Source organism: Mirounga leonina, unplaced genomic scaffold (genome assembly GCF_011800145.1).
Source record: "Mirounga leonina isolate KUSES-001 unplaced genomic scaffold, KU_Mleo_1.0 Mir_53, whole genome shotgun sequence".
NCBI classification, from domain to species: Eukaryota; Metazoa; Chordata; class Mammalia; order Carnivora; family Phocidae; genus Mirounga; species Mirounga leonina.
The window spans coordinates 86,549,743-86,572,854 of NW_023270807.1; the positions used below are offsets into that span (position 1 = coordinate 86,549,743).

The 23,112-nt window shown below is 40.0% G+C and overlaps 1 protein-coding gene across 1 annotated transcript in view; it reads right to left on the bottom strand.

The window, feature by feature from the left end:
• Positions 1 to 23,112, bottom strand: part of SGK1 (serum/glucocorticoid regulated kinase 1) — a 108,915-nt gene that overhangs the window by 53,334 nt on the left and 32,469 nt on the right. Inside the window, exon 2 of the mRNA XM_034990711.1 lies at positions 12,613 to 12,828. Coding sequence (XP_034846602.1) covers positions 12,613 to 12,828 — 216 coding nt within the window. The remainder of the gene's footprint in view (positions 1 to 12,612; positions 12,829 to 23,112) is intronic.

Genomic DNA, 23,112 nt, shown 5'->3' on the forward strand with positions numbered 1-23,112 from the left:
TCGCGTTCTTACAGCTGTTAGGATTTCTATTATGAAGAAAATTGGAGCTTCTGCATTCTTCAGGGGCTAGAAATCACTCAAAAAAGCATTTCTTCAAATTCTGTTATTTTTGTTTCCCCCTTGCTTCTATCCAAAGCCATGGGTCTGATTAGTATAGTCGATGAGAGCATTGTGCTAAAGGCCAAGGCCTCTTGTTCAAGCCCAGGGGAGGTCAGTTAAACTAACCCTCCAAGTCTATTGAAAATTTGTTCTATTAGTCTATGGTGAGACTAGGTGAGAGAATATAAACCGATCAGTACAAATCTAGTCTTTAATGCTAGGAAATGTAGCTCAGACCACACTCAACATTGATACAAGGTCAATAATATTATCTCCCCATACAAAGACTGGTGACACCTAAGCAGACACACCTTAGGGACACCTGTTCTCTCCCACCATTTACAGCTTTTTGCTTATTCATGGACAAGCAATCCTACCAGACAGAACTCCCTGACTCTGATCTCCATAGGCCCTGACTCTCCAAGAGGCTATGGGATTTCTCAAGTCAAACACCAAATGGAGTATATAGCCTGTGATCGTTGGTATCACACCCAAAATGTTTCCTCTCTCTCTGTATTCCCCCCTCTCCCTTCAACTGCCATCCTCTTTGAAGCTTTTCAATTCTACATCCTAATTTTACCTTTTCTCTTTAGTCACTAAATAATGACAAAAGTAGCAAACAACAAAGTTTGTTCATGGGTTCTGACCCTCTTTTTAAAGCATTTTTTCCCCCATTTCAGTAATGAGACCTTTTTGGTTAGTATCACCCTTTCCCCAATCTGAAATCCTTGCTTCTCTTTACAAAACAAGAACCAAGCTTATTGTATTAAATCTCAAGCCCATTTATCCTTAACAGGGTCAGAGCCATAAACCTTAATCCTAGGCCATAAATCTCTAAAGGAAGAATTTATGGAATCTGACTCTCTCCTATTCATTCTTTATGCCTAATGATAACACTATTGTGATTGAAACATTTAAGCAGACTTTTGTTTCCCAGAGCATAGTATATAAGTTATTTTAAATACCTTGTGAAAAGCTTTAATGACCTGGATTCTTGTTTTCCAGTTCAGCTTTATTTTCCTTGCTTTAATTATACTAGGTTACTTCAGTCCTCCAGATGTTTGGTTATTTGTCTCATCTGCCTGGGCTTCTTATCCCCATCCTTTCCTACCTCACTAATTCACTCATCCTTCACCTCTTAGTTGAAATTACTCTTCCGTTGGGAAGCCTTCATTGATCCCCATGTAGTTAGCTATGGGACCCTCTTACGTGCAGTCCATACCTTCCCCTGTGGTATATATCCCAGTGATTATGACTGCCTGGTTACTTGTCAATATTTCCCCCCTCTCCTGGAATCACTGCATGGGATACTTTAACTGTCTGGCCTATAATAGAAACTCTCAACAAACACTAGCTGAGAGAGCAAACCAAGGCTCTGTCATGCGCTGGGAGGGGATTTGGCATTCTCGTGTCCCTGTCACCATTTTGCATAGGTGGTTACTACCTGAAAGGTCTGCTTTCATGCTGGTATCAGATTGATTGCTTTAAAAATAACTCAGTGTAGCTGGTACATACAATTCTAAAGGCAAAAAGAGAACTCTAAGGGTCATTAATTTCTTTTCTTTTTTTTGGTACCACTAAGGTAATGCATTTAGCATTTTCTAATCTATAAAGACTTATAACCCCCGCTCCCTATTACTTAACTAGGGAGCCACCTGTCTGCTACATACCTAACCCATCCAGAGCTGTTGAATTCTTGCATTTTCCCTCAAATAGAAATCTAGATGAATCTCCTGAAATGGTTATTTTATAATCAAGTCAAAGGGAAAACACCTACCAGAGTAAGAGAGAAGAGTGATTTCAGAATAGAATTATGTATATACAGTTATCAAGGCTGATGGACACTGGAAAAGTAAACTAAAATTATAGATAGCAAGCTGTGGAGTTTGGCCTGACTTCAAAGGGAGTTTTAACAGGTTCTTATGCCAATGTCTACTACTCAAGGTCGATAAGAAAAGTTTAATCTTCTTATGGAATAGAGCTGAGTCGCTTACATCATATTGGTGTACTCGGCTGGTTGTGATGATTTTCTCAAGAGATGATGTCACCCAAATTGATCTTTGCTAGAGTCTTGCCTAGAAATAGATTGATTCACTTACTAGCTCACAAAGACAAGGGGCTCTAACATTAGTGACAAGTGAAAATAAAATGATTTATTCATCCTGAATACCATGGGCCAATGCATGTTTTGGCACATTTAAGTATTTGTCTGAGGTTCTCTGTAAGCAGAATGAATGAGGAGCAATTTACTTTGTATGAATAGGAAGTATCAAGGTGATATTAACCACTTATACTTCCTTTTTCTTTAAAAGGTTTGTAAGAAGCGTATTTTCAGGTTCCCAAAGGTCATTTTTAGAATTGTGACACTGTTTTAAGAAATTATCATTAAATCTTTTCCCCAAATTGTTCATTTCTTGTTTAATTTGTTCTTTATGGAGTAGTTTACATTACAGGGATGCTACTTAATAGATTAAATTTTATCATTTCAACAAGTAATCCAGGGAAAATATAGCATAAACCTTGAGAAAAAAAAAGAAATAATGGCAAAAAATCAAATGGCATACCGTTAAACTTTGCTTTATTTCCTTAAATTTTGCTCTTGCTTGTAGACTTCTAGTAGTTTATAAAAAGTCTTCTTTTAAAATTTTCAAAGTCTCAAAACTACTAAGAAGGGATATTATTTTAGTGGAAAATAGCCTTATGGTTTCTGGGAAGGACTATACTGAAAGGAGTAAGTTTAATTAGAAGAAGGAAAGATTTGGTTACATACAACAAGAGCCAACAAAATATGCTCCAACCCAAGGGTAAGCCAGTAAGCACTGGCTAGAGATTTCCAGGAGAAGGCAGGGAGGAACTTTCCTGGAATACTTTATGTCCTAAACAGCCTGGATGGATTCCCTTATCCCTTTCCAGACTTACCACCTGGGAAGGAGGTGTACTGGTAGGATGTAACTCCTAGGAGAGCATGGGTCATAAAATGAAGTGAGCTATGAGTACAGGCAGAAACTGATTTTACCCCAAAGGTTCATCTCTCAAATTTAACTTTGGTGCCTTGAATCATGTCTTTAAACACAGCAGAAGCGTGTGCCAAGTTGTGGATAAACAGTACTTCGGTCGGTGCCTAGAGGGGAGCGTGAGAGACATGGAGTCCGCACTGCCGCCACCTATGTCCTGGGTCCTGGCAGAATTCTCCTCCAGAGCTCTGGTTCTTGTCTCTGGGTGAGAAAGGCAGCACTGAATTGGATGGAGGTGGCCTCCTGGCTCTAAGAACCCTGGAAACATGGACTGAAAACACAGAAGTACACTTGGACGAGGAGGAGCCTGCTTCCTGGTTATCGAGCTGTCTGGCCAGATGCGAAATGTACACATAGCACAGGCAGAAAGCCATACTCACCTCGGACCTGGCATTCTTTCACATGCAATCCTTCTGCTGGCAACAGGGCCCTGCTCAGTACCTTTTCTGAAGGAAGAGGGTGTGCCTATCTTAGCTTGAAGCGAACATAGACATTTCCTCTCATGGTCCAAAAAGCAGACCTGGTTCATTTTTTGAGAATGTAATAATCAAGACTCAGACTGGGAGAAAAAAATCTGCCACAGATAGGATTGAAAGAGAATTTGGATCTACATAGAAAGAATTCATTTAACTCGATGAAAATGAATGCAAAATGGCAGCAGAGAAAGAGGCAAGGATAGAATGAAATCATTCCCATGATGAATTACAAGTCATAAATTTTAAAATGGAAAAATTCCTTAATTTTTTTGGTAATCAAGGAAATGCATATCCCATCACTGAAGTATCATTTAACTAAAGTAACAAAAATTAAAACATGCCACTACCTTCAAGGGAAGGTGTGCTAGTGGACTGGGTAGCTTTGTTCATATAATGCTGGATTGACTCAGCTCTTTCTAAATTGGTCTCAGAAGTATTTTGACAGGCACCATAATTATTTTCAAACTCTATTACTGGGGATTTATACCAAGGTTCGCTTTATCCCAAGGTTATTCAAATTGAGGGGAAAAAAATCACTTGCAGCCTTATCAAAAAGAGAAAAAAAAATTAGTAACATGAAAGTACTAACAGGAGGTAGATGGTTACATAGAATGATATAAATTTGAGGTGATGTTAACCATAATGATAGTTATTAAACTTACGTGACAACATATACATATTTCCAATGAATGCTAAGTGAGAAAATGACAGCTTCACTATCACATATTCACTATGACAACAACCAGGTACAAGGTAAGTACGCGGGGAGCGGGGGGCGGGGAGGGAACTGAGGGAGAACACGAACCAAAACATAGCTGGTATACAAAGAAAATGGAATTATTTTTAAACATCTCAACAATGCTGCTATAATAATTCTTACCTGAATTTTGAAAATCATGGGGAAAAGTTAGAAAAGAGGTGGACTCATTAAAAGACATAAAACCCAAAAATGGGTATTTCGGCCAGCCAATAGCTCTTAGCAGAAGCTTTGGATGACAAGGCAATCTTTCCTTTGGCTCTTGGCCAAAGAGAATTGCTTGAATTAGAAGTCACTTAGGACATCTCAAATTACTGTAGAACAAAAGGAAAAAATATTGAAAACTTCAAAGAGAAACCAATAGAGTTTCCTCTATTTTATATAACCCTGCCTGAAATAAACAATTTTTAAAATGTCGCCTTTTTGGTGAAAATAATTTGAAGGTTTTTTTTTTGGGGGGGGGAGCTACCTTCTAATTCTGCCTCAGTATTAGAATAATAATTTCAGATATATAATGACAATAGTAATTATAGGAATTTTCACTATCTTAAGAGGGCAACTTACTGAGTCATTTTTAATGTTTCCTAAGACATTATTTTCCAGGTAGTATTTTATTATTATTATTATTATTATTAATGAGGAAAGCTTGAAAATGTGATGAATGTTTTGCTTAAGACTAATTTACTTGTTTTAAAGTCTTTTCAGCTTTTATTACACTTAGATGTGTTTGCCAACTAATAATATTTCAAATGCTGCTTACATTTTTTTTCCCTAAAGATTTGTCTATTTTGAGGGGGGTGGGGAGAGTGCACAAGCAGGAGGGGCAGAGGGAGAAGGAGAGAGAATCTCAAGCCAACTTCCTGCTTAAAGCAGAGCCCCACACGGGGCTCGATCTCTGGACCCTGAGTTTCAACCTGAACCGAAACCAAGAGTCCAGCGCTTAAATGTCTAGCCACCCACGTGTTCCTGCCTATGGTTTTATTTTTGTTTTTCTTAAGAGCTCATTTGCTCCCCATCCTCTCATCGGTCCTGTGAGGTGGGCAGCACTGTTTTCTTCTTCAGGGCTTGCAGGAGAGCCTCAGATGATCAAGTAACATGCGAACATGCCTATGGTCCTGTGACCTGCCAGAGGCAGAGCTGGATATAGAGCTCAGGATTTCTGGATAGAATGTCATCTACTCCACTATATTCTACATATACAGAGCAATAAAAAGGGGGGCTTTTTCTTGTCCCCCCTACCCCCTTGGCAGTCTCATCTTTTGTTTTATGTGATGAGTGCTTTCTCAAGGATTACATGGCATAAAATTTGGTGCAGAACAAGAACCATTATGAGCGATAAGCCTAGAAATTGCCATACATCCTTCAGAGACCATAGTATGTCATGCCAAGAGCAGAAAACTGGGGGAAGAGGGCAATAGAACCACTATTATTTTATTCCCTAGAAGCCTTCATAAAAAAATTTTTTTTTTTTTACTATGTAAATTGAAAGAAGCCAGAAATCTATAAAGCCATCTGGATGATTTAAGTATATTTTTTATAGCCTCCTCTTAAGAAGGATCAGAAAAACTCAAGGCGATATGAAAATAAGTCAGCGTGGAAACTATTGCTCAGTGACCACTTGGTACTGAGCTTCCTGGGCTTCAAAGAAACAGCTCAACAATTTTGAGAGGAAATAAAATGGTAACGGTGCGCCTTCTTGGGCTGTGGTAGCCTAACAGATGGAGGTAAGGTGTCTCAGACACTGAACAAGCCTCTGGGGGCCGACTCCCTCCCAGAACAGTGTAGTCTGCTTAATTAGAAGTACCTTCTATTATTGTCTCTGGTGAATCGCTGAGGAGGAAGAAGAGGAAGTGACCTTACATTTCATCATGGCAAAGACCCAATGTTAATTCTTGTGTCTGTAGTAACGTGTTAATAACTTCTCCAAGTTATTAACTTGGCTGGCTCCTTCCGGAGGATTGACTTCACTAGGGCCTTAAAAACAGTGCGTGGTGCCCTGGCTTCAGCTGTTGGTCGCTGACTAAGCAGCTTTCAAGCTTCCTTCAGTTGGAAGATAGAGGAGTCTGAGGAAATCCTCACTCTGCCAAATAGATCCCATATGAGAGGACAAGCTTAATGAGAATCAGCCGTGAGCCCTGGCCATGCAGTGCCTCTGGAATGCACATGATTTCCAGCCAGCATGGGCTGCAGACTTTTCAGCCTTAATCTCTCCTTTTCATGTTCAAAACACTTTCATGAACAAAATTTCAATTTCAGCTAATAACGGCAAAGAGAAAAAAAGAACACATCAACCTTACAGCACGTACACAAGGTCTGGAGGAGACAGGAAAATGAACAAGCATTAGATGTGATGACTGCGGGGAGCGTAGAGAATAAATGGACACACATGAAGACATCACACAGGGCAGGGCAGCATAACTGACAAACAGAAGTATAAGCAAGGTGCTGTGGAAGCATAAAGATCATGCACTGTCCATTTCCAGATGCAACGGTCTTACAGTTGGAAACCATCTTTGTGGTGGTGCCTGACTTTCAACCAATAGGACTGAGTTGTAACTATTTACTTTCTACAAGTGAGTCTCCTGGTGGGCATGGCATTTTCCCCAAATCCACAGGTAATATATTATGATGGTCTTGAAAAACTCAGCCAGTAGAGACAAAGCTGAAGTCCTTCTTGACTATTTTTCCCCACCTCATTACTTCTCGATTCTAATCCCCGGCAGGGGTAATCACCAGTTCAGTCTGATGAACATACTTCCAGATCTTTTTACTTGCATTTTTACACACAGACATACAAACATGTGTGCACATAAACATTCATAGATACACACATACATACACATTGAGAGAAAAATACCATGTTTAAAAGAAATGTAACAATGCTAATGCTACATATATATATTCACCTTCAAATTGCTTTCCTAACTTAATATAAGTTGGGATATATCAGTACATATGGACATCATTTTTAACTGCTGCATACTGTTCTGCAATATGGAGATGCCATAATCAACAATTCCCTCTGAGTTTACAGTTTTGTTACCTGCAGATGTTCCCCCACCCCAGTTTTTTTTTTTTTTTTTTACCATCTCCAACATCACAATGGTTATCATTGTACCCATCCCCAGTATTACATAAGCGAGAATGTATTAGATGTGGACACACAGATTTGCTAAACTAAAAGGTATGAGATCTTAAAATTTTTAATAGAGGAACATTGCCAAAAAACTTCTACCAGCAGCATTTGGCCCATATTTTTACCATTATGACATTATCCGTCTTTTCAACCCTTTGACAATCTGATGGATTAAAAGGAAATACAATCTCATTGTTTCATTTTGCATTTTCTTGGTGGTGGAATAAGCACTTAAACGATTTTAATTTCCTTTTTTCGTTTTCTAAGTAAACCCAGAGTTAATAGTAGGGTGTTCGTGGATTCTAGGTGAAAGGATTGGCCGGGGATGGCAGTTGGCTCTCGTGTTGTCGTTAGTTTCTAATTTTACCAAATTATAATCAGCTCGTGTGGCCTGTGTGATTTCTGCTTTTTGGAATTTGATGAGATATGCTTCATGATCCAATTCGTGGTCAGTTTATGCAATTGTTCCATGTATGCTTAAAATAATGTGTTTTCTTTGTTTATTAGATACAGATTTCCACATAAATCATATTTGGTTAATTGTTTTATTAAAATCCTCTACCCTTACATATTTTTAGTCTTCTCGAAAGACTCTAGAAGTATGATAAAAATTTCCATGACACGAATCAACTAATTTTTCTTGTATTTCTATTAGTGGTTGTTTTAAAGACCTCCACGTTGTGTAGTTAAGTACAAAAAGGTTTGTGAATTTTTTTTTTAAGATTTATTTATTTATTATTTGAGAGAGAGAGAGAGAGTGAGCATGTATGTGGGGGGGGGGGGGCAGAGGGAGAAAGAAAATCTCAAGCAGACTCCCCATTAAGAACAGAGCCTGACGTGGGGCTTAATCTCAAAAGCCTGAGATCATGACCCTGAGATCATGACCTGAGCCGAAATCAAGAGTCAGACATTTAACTAACTGAGTGACTCAGGTGCCCCAGGTTTGTGAATGTTTTATCTTCTTGGCAGATATCTTTCATCAATGTGAAATATCCCTCTTTGTTTTTTTGAAATTTTTTTGTCTTAGATTGTATTTTGTCTAAAATTTATATTGCTAAAACTACATTCCTTTTATTAGACCCTGCCCAGAACATCTTTATTTTCCAACTTACTGAGTCCTTTCCGAATACGTAGGCTTGCAGTGTTCCCATCTGTTGGAGTGGTTCTTTGATGTGACCCTTTTGGACTGTGGTTTCCTCATGGACTTCATAATCCTACCTGCCTTCTGTTTTTCAGAGATTCTTAATTGTCTCTCATTTATACAACGGCATACCTTGTTTTCTAGCACTATTATAAATTAAAATGTGTGCGTATGTGTGTGTGTTTTCCTGTCATTTAAGGCAGGAAGGAGAGAGGACATTTTATGCTTAGGCTGCCTTCTTGAACAGTCCTATGCTTTCCTTTATTCTAGATTTCCTTCCCTATCCCTATTCTAAAACAGTCCTTTCCTTTCCTTCCAGCTTAGTTGATCTGGATGTCGAAGGTGCTGTGAGAGAGATGGTACAGAACAGTCTGTGAATATGTTTAGTCAGCATGCACCCATTGAAAAGCTACTTTGGTTTCCATTTCTTTATGGCCCAAAAGTTGATTTCAGACTGAAATGCTACAGCTTGAGTTCCACTAGCATGTATTACTCAGTAATAGCTTGCAGAGCTCAGTGTTATCATCTTACCATCCCATTTCCATAAAGGTCTGTTTAACGTGTAAACAGTCCATTTTAGACAGCACTACAAGTAACATCACAATATTGTTATTCTTCTGGGTGACTTACTGGCAATACATATATCCTAGTTTCTTCCATGGGAGAAACATGTTTATAAGCCACTAACTAGACTATTGGCAAAGCCTGGCACAAACTAGCTGCAATACAACTCTTACCAAGTTTTGGACATTAAAAGTAGCATTTAGAATGTACTATTTTTTGAATTATTATTATTTTTCAGGAGAGAGAGAGAGTGCGTGCATGAGTGGGGGGGAGGGGCACAGAGAGAGAGGATCTTAAGTAGGCTCCACGCTCAGTGTGGAGCCCCACATGGGGCTCGATCCCATAACCCTGAGATCATGACCTAAGCTAAAATCAAAAGTCGGAAACTTAACCAACTGAGCCACCCAGGCGCCCCTAGAATGTACTATTTTTAAAGTCAGAACCTACCCCCCACCCCTATATTCTTAAAGGACTAGCATTTGATGTGCTCTCTTATTTTATTTAAAACATTCTTACCTCATTTTCTATGTTTTATCTTTTCATGCCAGGTACAGAGTTTATTTTCATTTATAGATCATCAAATTCCAACTGTAGGATTTCAGACTAAAAAGGGCTTTAGAGTTAATTGGGTCAGGCTCATCATATGTTTGAGAGGTTTTGTGACTTGCTCGAGTTTGTATATTGACTGTGGCAAAGCTGGCATCAGAATGTGGGTTGCTTGACTCCAGCACACTATTTGCACATAAGTTTACACTTACAAAATATTTTAAAAAATCCCATCTCATCCTCAAATTACTTAAAAAACCCAGGAAAGACCAGATGGCGAGCGTGAATAATCTCAATTTTCATAGGAGGGAACACTGAAGGGGAAGGATGAATTAATGACTTGCTTAAAATTATCTACATCAGGAGTTGTCAGAGGAAAAAATTAAGAGTCTTTGCTACTAGGCCCATGTATCTAACAGCCTCTCCATCTTATCACACAAGGCCACTTCCTGAAAGGGCAGAGGTGCCTTCTCAAGGAACTGTCTCATGGTTTAATCCCAATAGGAACCCAAAATGTAGGTTCATTGTTAAATTGTTAACATATCAAGTGTCTTCTTGATTTGTGGTGACCTTAAGAAAAAAGCTCAGCAAAGTCAGAGCCAGTTTATCCATTGTAAATCGGAGAATGATTCACCTATTATTCCAGATAAAGTAAAAGGATGAATCACAGTGTTGCCTTAAATTCCTTCCAGCTCTTTGTTTATTGTTTCCTCTTATATGGAATTCCATTTATTCATTAATCTATCCCTAGCTCCTAACAAATGGGCCATATACCAGGCCCTCAAGTAAACATTTAGTACTAGGCCTTTGTGCTCTGTGTAGGATTTCTAGAGCCCTCTTTCTACCTCTAAGTTATGAATAGTTCTTTAGACTCTAAGGAGTTGGCAAATTCTTTTCGACTCTAAGAGTCTAAAAGTCTGCAGACTAAGGCTGGTGGACCAGCCACATGTTTTTGTAAATAAAAACTTTTATTTGAACACAGTTGGGCCCATTCATTTGTATATTATCTATGGCTGCTTTCCCTACAGGGCAGAGCTGAACAGAAATGACAGTGACTAAATGGCCTGCAAAGCCTAAGACATTTACTCTCTGGCCCTTTGCAGAAAAAGTTTGCCAATCCTTGCATTTAGAATCTATTTATTCCCTTCTATGGTCAACCTGGAGTTGAGCCAGTGTCTAGCTAAACAACAAATGTGCCATGGCAAATGTCCATAGATCAGCAAAGTGCTAACCTAGTCATGGAGGTCTAATTTAGTGTTACAGATTCATAGGCTTAGCTACTATGTAAATCAGCAAGTTAAGTAATAATGATTTCTATTTGCATGACACTTTCTAGGTTATGAAATAGTTTATATGTGTTATCTCATTTGATCTTTCCAGTAACCTTAGAAAGTAGGCAGGAAACAGATTCTGAGACATTGCATATCCTAGAGTTGAACTCAGAGTCAAGCATTTTTAGCAGCTAAAATGATTCCTTTATCTCTGGAAAACATTTCCTTCAGGAAAAACAAAAAGCCGGAAGGAGTTATTAACATTTATCATCTTATAATGCGCTGTTCTAAAATAATGTATTGGTAGATGATTTGCAATTAATTGTACTTTGTAATAACATGTACTGTCTTCCTAATTTGTGGTTTTATGTTAATAAGATGATAAAAATAACATAAGCATTTAATCTAAGGGTTTAAAAAGTCAAAATAAATATAAGCCCAACTGAGTTATAAGTGAAAAATACAATCTTAAATTTTTGAAATCTTAGAACCTGCAAGATAAGTCAGTTATCTGGCTTCCTTGGATTAACAAAATTGAAAAACAATAAACAAAACTCTTGGCGGAGTAGGATAAATTAAGTCTTAGTGAAAAATCTGAGTATACAGGAAATAATATGAGGACTACATATGGGAAAAATAGTGAAATATGGGTTGATATAGTGCTCTCTTGTGGGTCAAATCAGATTGAGATAAATACTTCAGTGAAGGCTACAAACCTGTCGATGATGGTTATGATATATTTTTTGCATTATATAAGAATTGATCTCTGTGTGATCAAACAACTTATGAAGGATTTCTAGTTGGCCAAAATATGGTTGTATCAGTCTTGGAACAGCATTAAAGTCAGTGCAGCATACTGTATGATTCCAACCATATTCCAACTCTGGAAAAGGCAAAACCGTGAAGAGTGAAAAGGTCAATGGTTGCCAGGGTATAGGAGAGGGGAGGGATGAACAGGGAGAGTACAGAGGATTTTTAGGGCAGTGAAACTGCCCTATATGATACTCTAAAAATGGAGACATGTCATTATAAATTTGTCCAAACTTAACACCAACAGCAAACCCTAATACAAACTATGGTCTTTGGGTGATGACATGTCAACATAGGTTCCTCAGTTGGCACAGATACACCACTCTGGTGAGGAGTGTTGAGAGTGGAGGAGGCTATATTTGTGTGGGGGCAGGGAGTACATGGGAAATCTCTATACCTTCCATTCAATTTTGCTGTGAAGCTAAAATTTTTCTAATAAAGGCTATTAAGAAAAATTAGTACTGGGATGGCTGGGTGGCTCAGTCATTTGAGCATCTGACTCTTGATTTCAGCTCAGGTCATGATCTCAGGGTTGTGGAATCAAGCCCCACATCGGGCTCCATGCTGGGTATGGAGCCTGCTTGAGGTTCTCCCTCTCCCCTTCCCCCCCAACCCCCAAATTTAGTACAGTGGGCTAGCAAATGTCACATTCTGTATCTTCCTCAGAAGCTTTATACATGTGTATTAAATATGGTTGGTTTTGGTTTTTGTTTTTTTGGCATACTGTGGTATGAATACTAGAAAAACAAAGGCCTAGAATCCTTTCAGGGTAATGGATCCAGAGGAAAATGAACTTACTTCACACCCGGATTGAGTTTCCCATGAACATGACTCTTTCTCCTGAGGGAGAACACCTCTTTGGAAAGCATGGTCTCCCAGGCACGTTGGACACAAGGAAGACTCAAAATCTGGCTCTCCTGGAGGGATGTGCATGACTGAGGGGCCTGTATACTTCAGGCTGGGACTCTGATGCTTGTCCACACTGACCATTGGGCTCTTGATCCATCTTCGTACCTACAACATACAAAGGAGAAAATACATTTTACCTCCTGTGATGTTTAATGGGACTCCAGTGGGAAACTTGGTGGATGGATACTCATAAAGGGAGAACTCAGTCTCATGACTTCTCCATCTTTCAAGTCTTAATACAATCCAAATGGGTCAATTAGGACCAATCGCTTTTTAGGCATGTGTGGGTTTTGGCTGGTCATTTCATCTCGCCGAGTCTGTCTCCCTGTCTGGGAATGATTGGGATAATAATATTTCCTCCCAGGTTGTCATGAAGATTTTACAATGTTTTTAAATGCCCAATTGTTTTGCCTGGCACATAGTGTTCAGTAGATGGTGACTATTTTACTTTTACTCTTACTATTACGATTATGCTGACAGAATGATTCACAAATGTCTTAGACGAATTGCTAGTTATTCTTACCAGAGGAAACACTAACCTACGATTGCTAGCTTAGGGCCCAATTGCTGCTAAATGAACTGACATATATTTCACTGTTGCAAAAACTTGATTATAAAAGAAGTTGCTTCTGGTTAAGAAATTATCTCAGAGTTGTTTTTAAAATTTAAAAATTCACCACTTGTTTTGTTTACATGTAGAATTCCTGTAAGGCACAAAGAATATATAAAGCTTTTCTAATATGAAAAGGGATATTATTTCTATAGCATTTTAAATATAAAAGGCATTGTTGTAAATGTTTGACACCCATTGTCTTGTTTAATCCTCAGAACAATTTTAGTATTACTAATCCCATTTTACAGATGGGAAAACAAAGGCACAGAGAGCTGAAGCAAATTTTCCCAAGACACAGTACTGGTATTGAGCAAAGTCACCTTGATTCCAGAATCTATTCCTTTACGAGAATGGAATTTTAACAAGCATCACAGCACTATAAGACTTGTGGTCACTGAATGCTTGAAATGTATCTTGATTTAACATGTGTCTCCATGATCTTTGAAACTCCTGAGGATTTAACCCAATTAGTGAAATCAGCATATACCAAAAGAACAAAGAAATAAAATGACAGTACTGAATTATAGTAATGTTACAATTAAATATTTTAAGGATAGACTGAGAAGAAACTAAAATTGCAATAGCAAAGGAAGACTTGAGCAATTTGATGGAATGTTATGCTATCACTAATAATAAATATGAAGACTCTGGCAATATGGAAAATGCTTAGAACATAATTATATGAAAAAAAAGCCAAATACAGAATTGTTCAATCACTATAATTACAAATGTAAAAATATATGTACTACCTACAGACAAAGCAAGAAAGTAACAGGCAAAATAAAAACTGTTATATTCATTCTTATATTCATTGATTACAGGTGTTTTAGTTTTCCTTCTTTTTACAGTGTAATTTTTCAAAAAATAATTTCTTTTTTTTTTTTTAAGATTTTATGTATTTATTTGACAGAGTGAGAGATAGTGAGAGCAGGAACGCAAGCAGGGGGAGTGGAAGAGGGAGAAGCAGGCTCCCCGCCTAGCAGGGAGCCAGATGCATCCATCCCAGGACCCATCCCAGGACCCTGGGATTATGACCTGAGCCGAAGGCAGACGCTTAATGACCGAGCCACCCAGGCACCCCAAGAATAATTTCTTTTAAAGTTTATAAGAATCTCTAACAGTTAAAATCATCATATTTCCTCCTTTGGTTACATATGTGTCTTTTAATTGCTTTATTTATAGGTACTCCTTTCAGTAGCCATTTAAAATATCTTTTTGAGTTTACCATCCAAATGTTAATATTTGGGAGGTATCCTTCAGTATTTCTTGCACTCCAGGGTACCATTAACATATTAGTAGGTATATTCAAAGTGTTTATTTGATTCATTAATGAAAGTCTAAATGAAACTCTAAAAGTTTGAGACTACAATAGAATCTCTTTTCCTGATGTTAAGACCAAATGTGTGTTGTTTTTTTTTTTTAAGATTTATTTATTTATTTATTTATTTGGCTGAGAGAGACACAGGGAGAGAGGGAACACAAGCAGGGGGAGTGGGAGAGGGAGAAGCAGGCTTCCCACAGAGCAGGGAGCCTGATGTGGGGCTCCATCCCAGGACCCTGGGATCATGACCTGAGCCGAAGGCAGATGCCCAACGACTGAGCTACCCAGGCGCCCCAAGACTAAATGTGTTTTTGATCAATCTAAAAAGTACTAAATTTCATTAGAGATGGAAAGTGTTTTTTATTACTCTTATTCAGAAGGTTTTGAGCTTGAAGTCTGGTGACCATTCTTGATTAGTTGCCAACCTTGTATTTTAAATTCAATCTTTTATTCTGGCTTACTTTCAATGTCTCTTTTGCCAAGTAGATTTAACTTTGGGGTTTCTACGAATGGAATTTTAAAAAGATTTATCTTCAAATGAATTTATATGGCCTGACTGATTAAGAATCTTGGTATTTTGAAATGTAAATCTTAAATTTATGGACCACGTTATTTATAGTAAATCTTATGCAATACTGTCTTACAATTATTCAATTTATAATGGAAGAATGTCCATGTGACTGAATCTAAGTTTTCATTATGTTATAGAAAAAACAAACTGGTTTTACCAAAGGATGAGACATTATATCTCAATTCAAAGTATACATTGATCTATAAACTTAAGTGATCTGTTGTGTATTAGAAATCACTGGGACTAAGAATCACATACAGGATTGTCATTTCATTTGATGCCCAGCTAAGAATTACCCAAAATAGTTCAGATGACCTTGAGCATATGCTGTCAAATAACCAATAGATGTCTTTATAGAATTTCAGAGTTGAAAGAAACCCAAAGATATTAGTAATTTGCCCAAAGACACACTGTAAATTATTATGTGGTTAAAACTATACCTAATGGTTTAAGCAATTCAATGAACCAATTTCTACCAGGGTAGAAGCTGTCAAACTCAATGTCTTCAGAGGCTGTCAGGAACAGGAAATGTGTAAAACCCTAGGACCAGTGTATGAACATAGGGAGCGGTAGGGACTATGGCAAACGGGGAGTGCAATTAAATTTAAGAACAAAACAAAAACACCCCAAGCAAACAAATAAACAAGGCTGTCAAACAAAACCCTAGTCAAATAGACCTCACACCTTTAAGGTCACCACTTGACCCCTGAAGTTATTCTTTTTTTTTTTTTTTTAAGATTTTATTTATTTATTTTGAGGGAGAGAGAGAGAGTGCGAGAGAGCGCATGAGCAGGGGGAGGGGCAGAGGCAGAGGGAGGGAGAGAATCTCAAGCAGACTCCTGTGCTGAACACCATGCCCGATGCTGTGCTCCATCCCATAACCAAGAGACCAGGACACAAGCTGAAATCAAGAGTTGGATGCTCAACCAACTGAGTCACCCAGGAGGCACCCCCCTGAAGTTATTCTACCAGGTAGAATTAAGTACGAACTAGAATTCCATGAAGTAGAAATAAAATGATTTGATCTCTTCTAACTTTTTCTTTTCTTTTCTTTTTTTAAGATTTTATTTGAGAGAAAGCGAGAGAGAGAGAGAGAGAGAAGGAGTAGGGGGAGGGGCAGAGGGAGAAACAGACTCCCCGCTGACAGGGAGCCCAATGTGGGACTTGATCCCAGGACCCTGAGACCGTGGCCCGAGCCAAAGACAGATGCTTAACGGACTGAGCCACTCAGGAGCCTCATCTTCTAACTTCTTCAAAAAACAATCTAATGCTCTCAACATTTTAACTTTCATTCATTCATTCATCATTCTTTTTTTTTTCTTTTAAATATTTCATTTATTTAAAGAGAGAGAAAGAGAGAGAGCCCACACCAGCGCCGGGAGGGGCAGAGGGAGAGGGAGAGAGAGCATCTCCAGCAGACTCTGCGCTCAGCACAGAGCCTGACCCGGGGCTCAATCTCACGACCCTGAGATCATGACCTGAGCTGAAACCATGCGTTGGATGCTTAACCGACTGAGTCACCAGGCGCCCCTCGTTCATCATTCATTATTGACGACCAACTGTATGTCAGGCATAACCTAGCCATTCTCGAAACCTTCCCTTATGGAGTTTGAGTTATGGCTAAGGGAATACATTTATTTATTAAGGGCATAAGTTATTTATTTAATAAAATGAGTAAGTGAATTATAGTATGTAAGGTAGTAAATGAAGCAGAGAGGATCGATCGGGATCACTGGAGGTGGGAGGGCTCTACTGTAATTTTATGAGAAAGGAAGGCCTCCCTGAGAAGGCAGGCAGCTTTACAGTAAAGACTTCCGAGGTGTAAGGCTTTAGGACATCAAAGTGAGCTATCAGATAGGCACCTGGACCTTCAAGTCTGAATTTCAGAGGAAAGATTCAAGCTGCAAACATGGAGACTGGAAACAAACAACCATCTTCCCCTGAAGTCTTCTGGGGGAAAAGACCCAATGACTTGGCTGGAGCTAGGGGTTAAGCTCATATTTCTGTAAGGTAAGGGGCTTTGAATATTAGAATCTATTATATTTCACTTAAACTTACTGAAACATGTGATTTACTCAAGTCTTCTAAGAGCAGGTATGTGTTTTGTGCCTTAACACATTCCAGGAGGGCGAGGTTTGGGTAGGGGTGCTATTTCCTTAGAAAGCCCCAGGGTTCCGAATAACCTTCAAGAAATTAACCCATTCTGAGTCTTAGGGACATGGTTACATGATATTCTCTCTCTCTCTCTCTCTCTCCAGAGAATGTGGCGAGGGAAATTTAGAAATATTCCATTTTTCCAGAAGCACCAGGGAGAAAGGTGTTACAAAAATAGGTACAGTGATCCGTTTTGTGGGACTGTTGCTGTCATTCACGACCTGCTATAGCTCTTGAAATGCTTTATCTCCTTTGGCTGGGTCCTTATTCTGACTTCACCATGTGCCTTCCCGGCTACTCCTTCACAGATTGTGTTGGCTTTGTAGCCTCCCAAGTGGTTTTTACAGGCCCAACTGAGGACTCGGCTTATGATGTTCACTCCATCTCCAGAGTGGCTGGGTGGTGAGTGATCGTGCGGGGCTCTCCCCCAGGCCTCGGCTTCGGGCAAGGTGACCTCCAAAACCGCGGAGGGGAGCCCCACTGCCTCTGCCCCTCAGGGGGTGGCACTCCAACTGGCCTATTGTGTCCCCTCAGGCTCAGCTGGGGTGGGGGGAGGGAGGTAGCTGCCGTGAGGGGCTCTGGGAGCTCCTCAGAGACCAGTCACAAGGGCTCTGGGAAGGCGGTGGCAGCTGTGTGTGTGAGCCAAGTGAATGCCCGATGTGAGGCGCAGCCAGGGCTGCTCGGCCCCCTGGGCCCTGGTTTTATCCCGAGCCACGCAGCAACCGTTGGGGGAGAGCCTTGTCAACAGACATAGGCCAGGGTGAGACATCCTCCTTACCCTGAACGAAGCCAGAATTCCCTCCACTGCCTCCGACTTTTTTTCCGAAGCAATTCTCTCTCGAGACATTGGGGTGAAAGAGTAAGGCCCTGCCATTTAACCGTGCAGCTACTCTTACTCAACAGGGTTTACATAAGATCTTAATCCAATCTCTTTGTTAAATCCGGTCTGCCCTGGTTTTATTAATTTCTTTATCTGAAGGAACAAAAAAAAAAGTTATCCCAAAGCAATAATCCCTCAGACTAGAAAATTGTCAGATGTGATTAAAGAGATTATTAGCCAGCTTCTAGGGATTTTCCATTTGTGGGTTTTTTTTCCTATTATGTAATAGTAAACAGATATTACTCTTAATTTAAAATGGTTTAGCTGATTATGATATCAACCGATGCAGAAAACCTATAGGGTGTTCAAGTACTTCTTTGTGAACTCAAAATGATTCTTGTCTCATTGCTTTTGTTTTCTGGGAGTGAAGAGCTGTGCTTTCCTTAAAATCCAAGTGACCTTGACATTGGACACAGCTCTGCAGTTTCCAGGAGGGGCGTGTGTTTTTATCAGAGAAAACGGACTTTGTTTCTATGATGCCACAATTACTTTCAATTTGGATACAGTCAATCGAGTTTTCTATTGGGAATTATTTGGATAATTCAATTGGTTATAAAAAGGGACCTCCATACCTCCTTCTTTTCCAGAAGGTGCCTGCCAGTGGGCTGGTTATGACATTAATGTAAGTCAAGAGAAGACTCCTGGAAGCAAATCCCTCTTATATTGGTGCCTGAGGGGGCTTCACAGCTTGGCTCTTAAAATATAACAGTGAGGGCGTCTGGGTGGCTCAGTCGCTAAGCATCTGTCTTGGGCTCAGGTCATGATCCCAGGGTCCTGGGATCGAGCCCTGCATCGGGCTCCTTGCTCCGCGGGAAGCCTGCTTCTCCCTCTCCCACTCCCCCTGCTTGTGTTCCCTCTCTCGCCGTGTCTCTCTCTGTCAGATAAATAAATAAAATCTTAAGATATATATATATATATATATCTTATATATCTTAAGATATATATGATATATATATATAGGTTTCTTTAAAAAAATATGTAACAGTGACATAATAAAAGGTCAGTGGTAGTAATCTGATTTATTCACCCGATCTATATGGGTCATCACAGTTTTCTTTCCTTTGAATATCTGTAGTGTTTATTATTTGCTTACATGAAACCTTAGAATTTTTTTTTTTAAGATTTTATTTGAGAGAGAGAGAGAGAGAACAGGGGAGAGAGAGGGAGAGAGAATGGGGGGGCAGAGGGAGAGGGAGACGCAGACTCCCTGCTGAGCAGGGAGCCTGATGCAGGGCTTGATCCCAGGACCCCAGGATCATGACCATGACCTGAGCAGAAGGAAGACACTTAACTGAGTGAGCCACCCAGGCGCCCCAAACCTTGGAACTTTTATTCTCACTGGTTGTTATTATGCCTATGTCATCTTTCCAACTGGACCATAAGGGTGAGAACAGCTTCTTAGGCTTTTTTTAATTCCCCAGAGGCTGGCATATGGTCTTACAAATAGTAGGCAATAAAAATAGGAATTGCTTGATTATTTTTGACAACAGTATTCATTTATAGTTCTTAACGTGCTTTGCTACCATCCTCCATCAAGGTGATAAATACGCTCTATGTAACTGTTTCCCTCACACAGCAGTACCTCCCCAGGCCAAGCGTCCTGAGAAGACTGAGTGGCTTTTGGAATTCCCCATTCTCCTGTGCCATTTGCCCTTGGGATTTCCCAGTCCTCTTCTCTCAGCATTGACCAAAGTACTTACATCCTGTTCTAGATTCTCAGTGTCTAACCTGGTATTTCCCCAGGCCGAGTCTGGGGGAGGGTGGCCAGGGGGACTGGGAGAAGAGGAAGGAAAGAGAAGACACACATAGTTCCATCCTTCTCCATGACGCTGCTCAAGTGGGCAGCACCCAGGGCTCCCTCTTCTCGTACAGCTGTCAGCCGGCCCCCCACCCACCCCAGCAAGTTCTCGGAGAATTCAACACCAAATAAGGCCTTTGCCCTATACTTCCAGCTCCACAAATATAAAATCCCCTTCCTCTTTCTCCCTGTTGAGGCACTCACCAGACCCAACCCCATCAAGTTTTAAATAGAAAAAGCTCAGGAATTCAGTGACAGAAAGCTTCCTTTTGAAATAGAAGTAACATTTTTCTCAGTCCCTTAAGATACGGGGCTGATCCTTTTGATTTGAATAGGTCTTCCCTGGATTTAGAATATTAAAAGAAAAAGAAGAAGAAGAAGAAAAAAGAAGAAGCAGGAAAAAGTTATTGCAGGTAATAAATCTAAGGGACGGTATGTGTTATTTCCCTTGCAAATGAAAATTGAGGCTTGGAATACGGTGATGCTAGGCTGACCCCTGGGGAAGAACCAGCTGTCTGTCCACAGCTCATTCACCAGAGCTCTGGAAACTTCCCCTCCTGGTTCTTCCAAGAAATCCCCTTTTCTAATATTTTTTTTTACCTCTCCCTCTCTTGGCCACTGTCTCTTAGCACATTCAACACGTTCTTACAATATCTCTAAAAAAGCTAGCAAACTAAACACAGAACACCCCCCCTTTTTACCCACAGACTTCCTTGTTCCAGAAACTCTCTCACCACCACCTGAACTCCTTTCCTTCTTAGCCACACTTTGTGAAGAAAGCCACTTCACATTACTCCTCAGCCCATTGCAGCGTATTCCGTAAACAATATTTATGGACCACCTAATATTTGCAGGGACTAAAGTGAAGAACATGACAAACTCATCCCACTGAAACAAGTTTTCAACAAGACGCCAATAAACCTCATTGCCAGATCCAACAGACGCTTTTCAGGACCTCCCTGGCTTGCCTACCGTGCAGCATTTAAAGGTTTCCACACCAGCTCAGCTATCTGCTGGGCATTCTGCTGGGTGGTGGGGACACAAAGAAACCCAGTTGCTTGCATGATCTTTGAGCAAGGGTGCCGGCATTTCAGAGACTTACCCAAGAGCTTGTGGTTTATCGTAATGTAGTAAGTGCATAATGTACCGAACAATTGAAAGCATGAGCTTTAGAACAACACTGGTTGGCTGAAAACACCACAACTCTTGCTGCACCTTCCCAGGGCAGTAATACCTACTTCGTCAGGGTTTTGTGAAGATGAAATGAAATGATACAAGTAAGCCCAGTCCCTGGCACTGGGTGAATATTTGGTTAATATTTGCTATATGCTCCATGTAATGAGGGAGCTTTATACAAAATGCCATGTGAGAAAAAGATGGGGGGGGGGTGGTGCGTATTTGGCCCAGTTGGGAGAAATCAAGGAAAGCTGTCTGGAGGAAGTAAGGTTAAACTGAGTCTTGAAGGTTGAGCTCAAGGAAGCCAGGTGAATTAAAATGGAAAAGCTATTTCCAGCAGAGAGGATGACAGAAGCCAAAATATGGAGGCAAGGATCTACATGGGATGTGTAGAAAATGAGCCCAAAGAGGAGAGGCAGGAACTGAAGCTGGCCAGAAAGATTGAGACATGGAGCAATAAGTGGTCCCTGAAGTGTTGTAAGCAGGAGAGTGGGATTGTCAAATGCGTCTTCAATTCGGTGTGAGGGATGGATATAAGATGGTCAAGGACACAAGTAGCTAGATGAGTCAGGAGTTGGTTACAAAAGAAATGATGAAGGCCAAGCCAGAATAGTAGCAGTACGAATGGAGAGGAGAGATGAATCATCAGATTTATCTATCATTAATTCTCAAGTCTATATCCTTTTTCTGGATTCCAAAAGCCATCTCCTAAATGGCCTTGCCCCTTAAATCTGTTCTTACTGGAACCACAGCATCTTTCTAAAGGCAAAAGTTGATCTCGTCTCTGCTTTAAATTGTTCAGTGATTCCCCATCACCAGCAGCAGTGACTTTCAAACCTGTTTGGTCAAGACTGATGTACCATAAGAAATCCCTGTACTCATATCCATTTGTAATAAATATAGAGATATATGCAACTGAGACAACTGGTACCACCCCCAAATTTACCCTTTTTGCAGGAAATGCACTCACATTTTCTTTTCTAGTCTAGTCCTTCAAAATATTGATTACAACCCACTGAGTTGATTTCATGACCCACTAATAAGTGCCACACAAATAGAAGAACATCTAAATGGTAAAATCTACATTCCTTGGCCTTGGATACCAAGTCCCCTAGGGTCTGAATTATCTCCCATTGTGTCCTCCGTGCATCCAGACCTTCCTCCATATCGTTTGATTTGTGGTTGTCTTTAAGACTGCTCTCCTAAGTCTGATTGTGTACAGACTCTTTCCTCTGACCCACCTTCTCCCTCTGGGTAGTCCTGCTAAGAGTCACATACTTGGGACACTCTCCCATCGTCTGACTTCTCACTGCTTCTTGATCCATTTTGGTATTTATTTGTTTAAATGGGAAGACACACACTTTTACTCTGCTTTACTTACCTTTTTCCCCTATTAGAATGTGTGTTTCACAACGACCAAGACATTATTTTCTCTCCTATATTCATTAATAGGACATTCACGATGTTTATTTTGTGTGTTCCCTCTTCCTAGCCTATCCCCTCCGCACTTCCTATCTGTCTTCACTCTGAGTTGAAGCTCCCATGGAAAGAGGCTCACTATTACATCCCCAGAGTTTAGCACAGCTCCCAGCATATGGTAAGTGATGAAAAAATATTTGTTGATTGGTTTAAAGCCAGGTACTATTCAAGGCACAGGACATAAAAAATAAGAATTAACCAGGGAATCAACAGTTGTAAAACAGTGTTAAAGTTAGTGTGAGTTCATCATTGGGACAAGCAGGATAAGACTGTGATGGGGATGGGTTTGGGATAGAGAGAATGGCGGCTTGTAAAAGGCTGTTAAAATTTTTAAATTTTATTTTCAAGCTCTGGGTGACCTGGATAAGGGCCAGGGGAGGCTGAATGGAGCATGAAA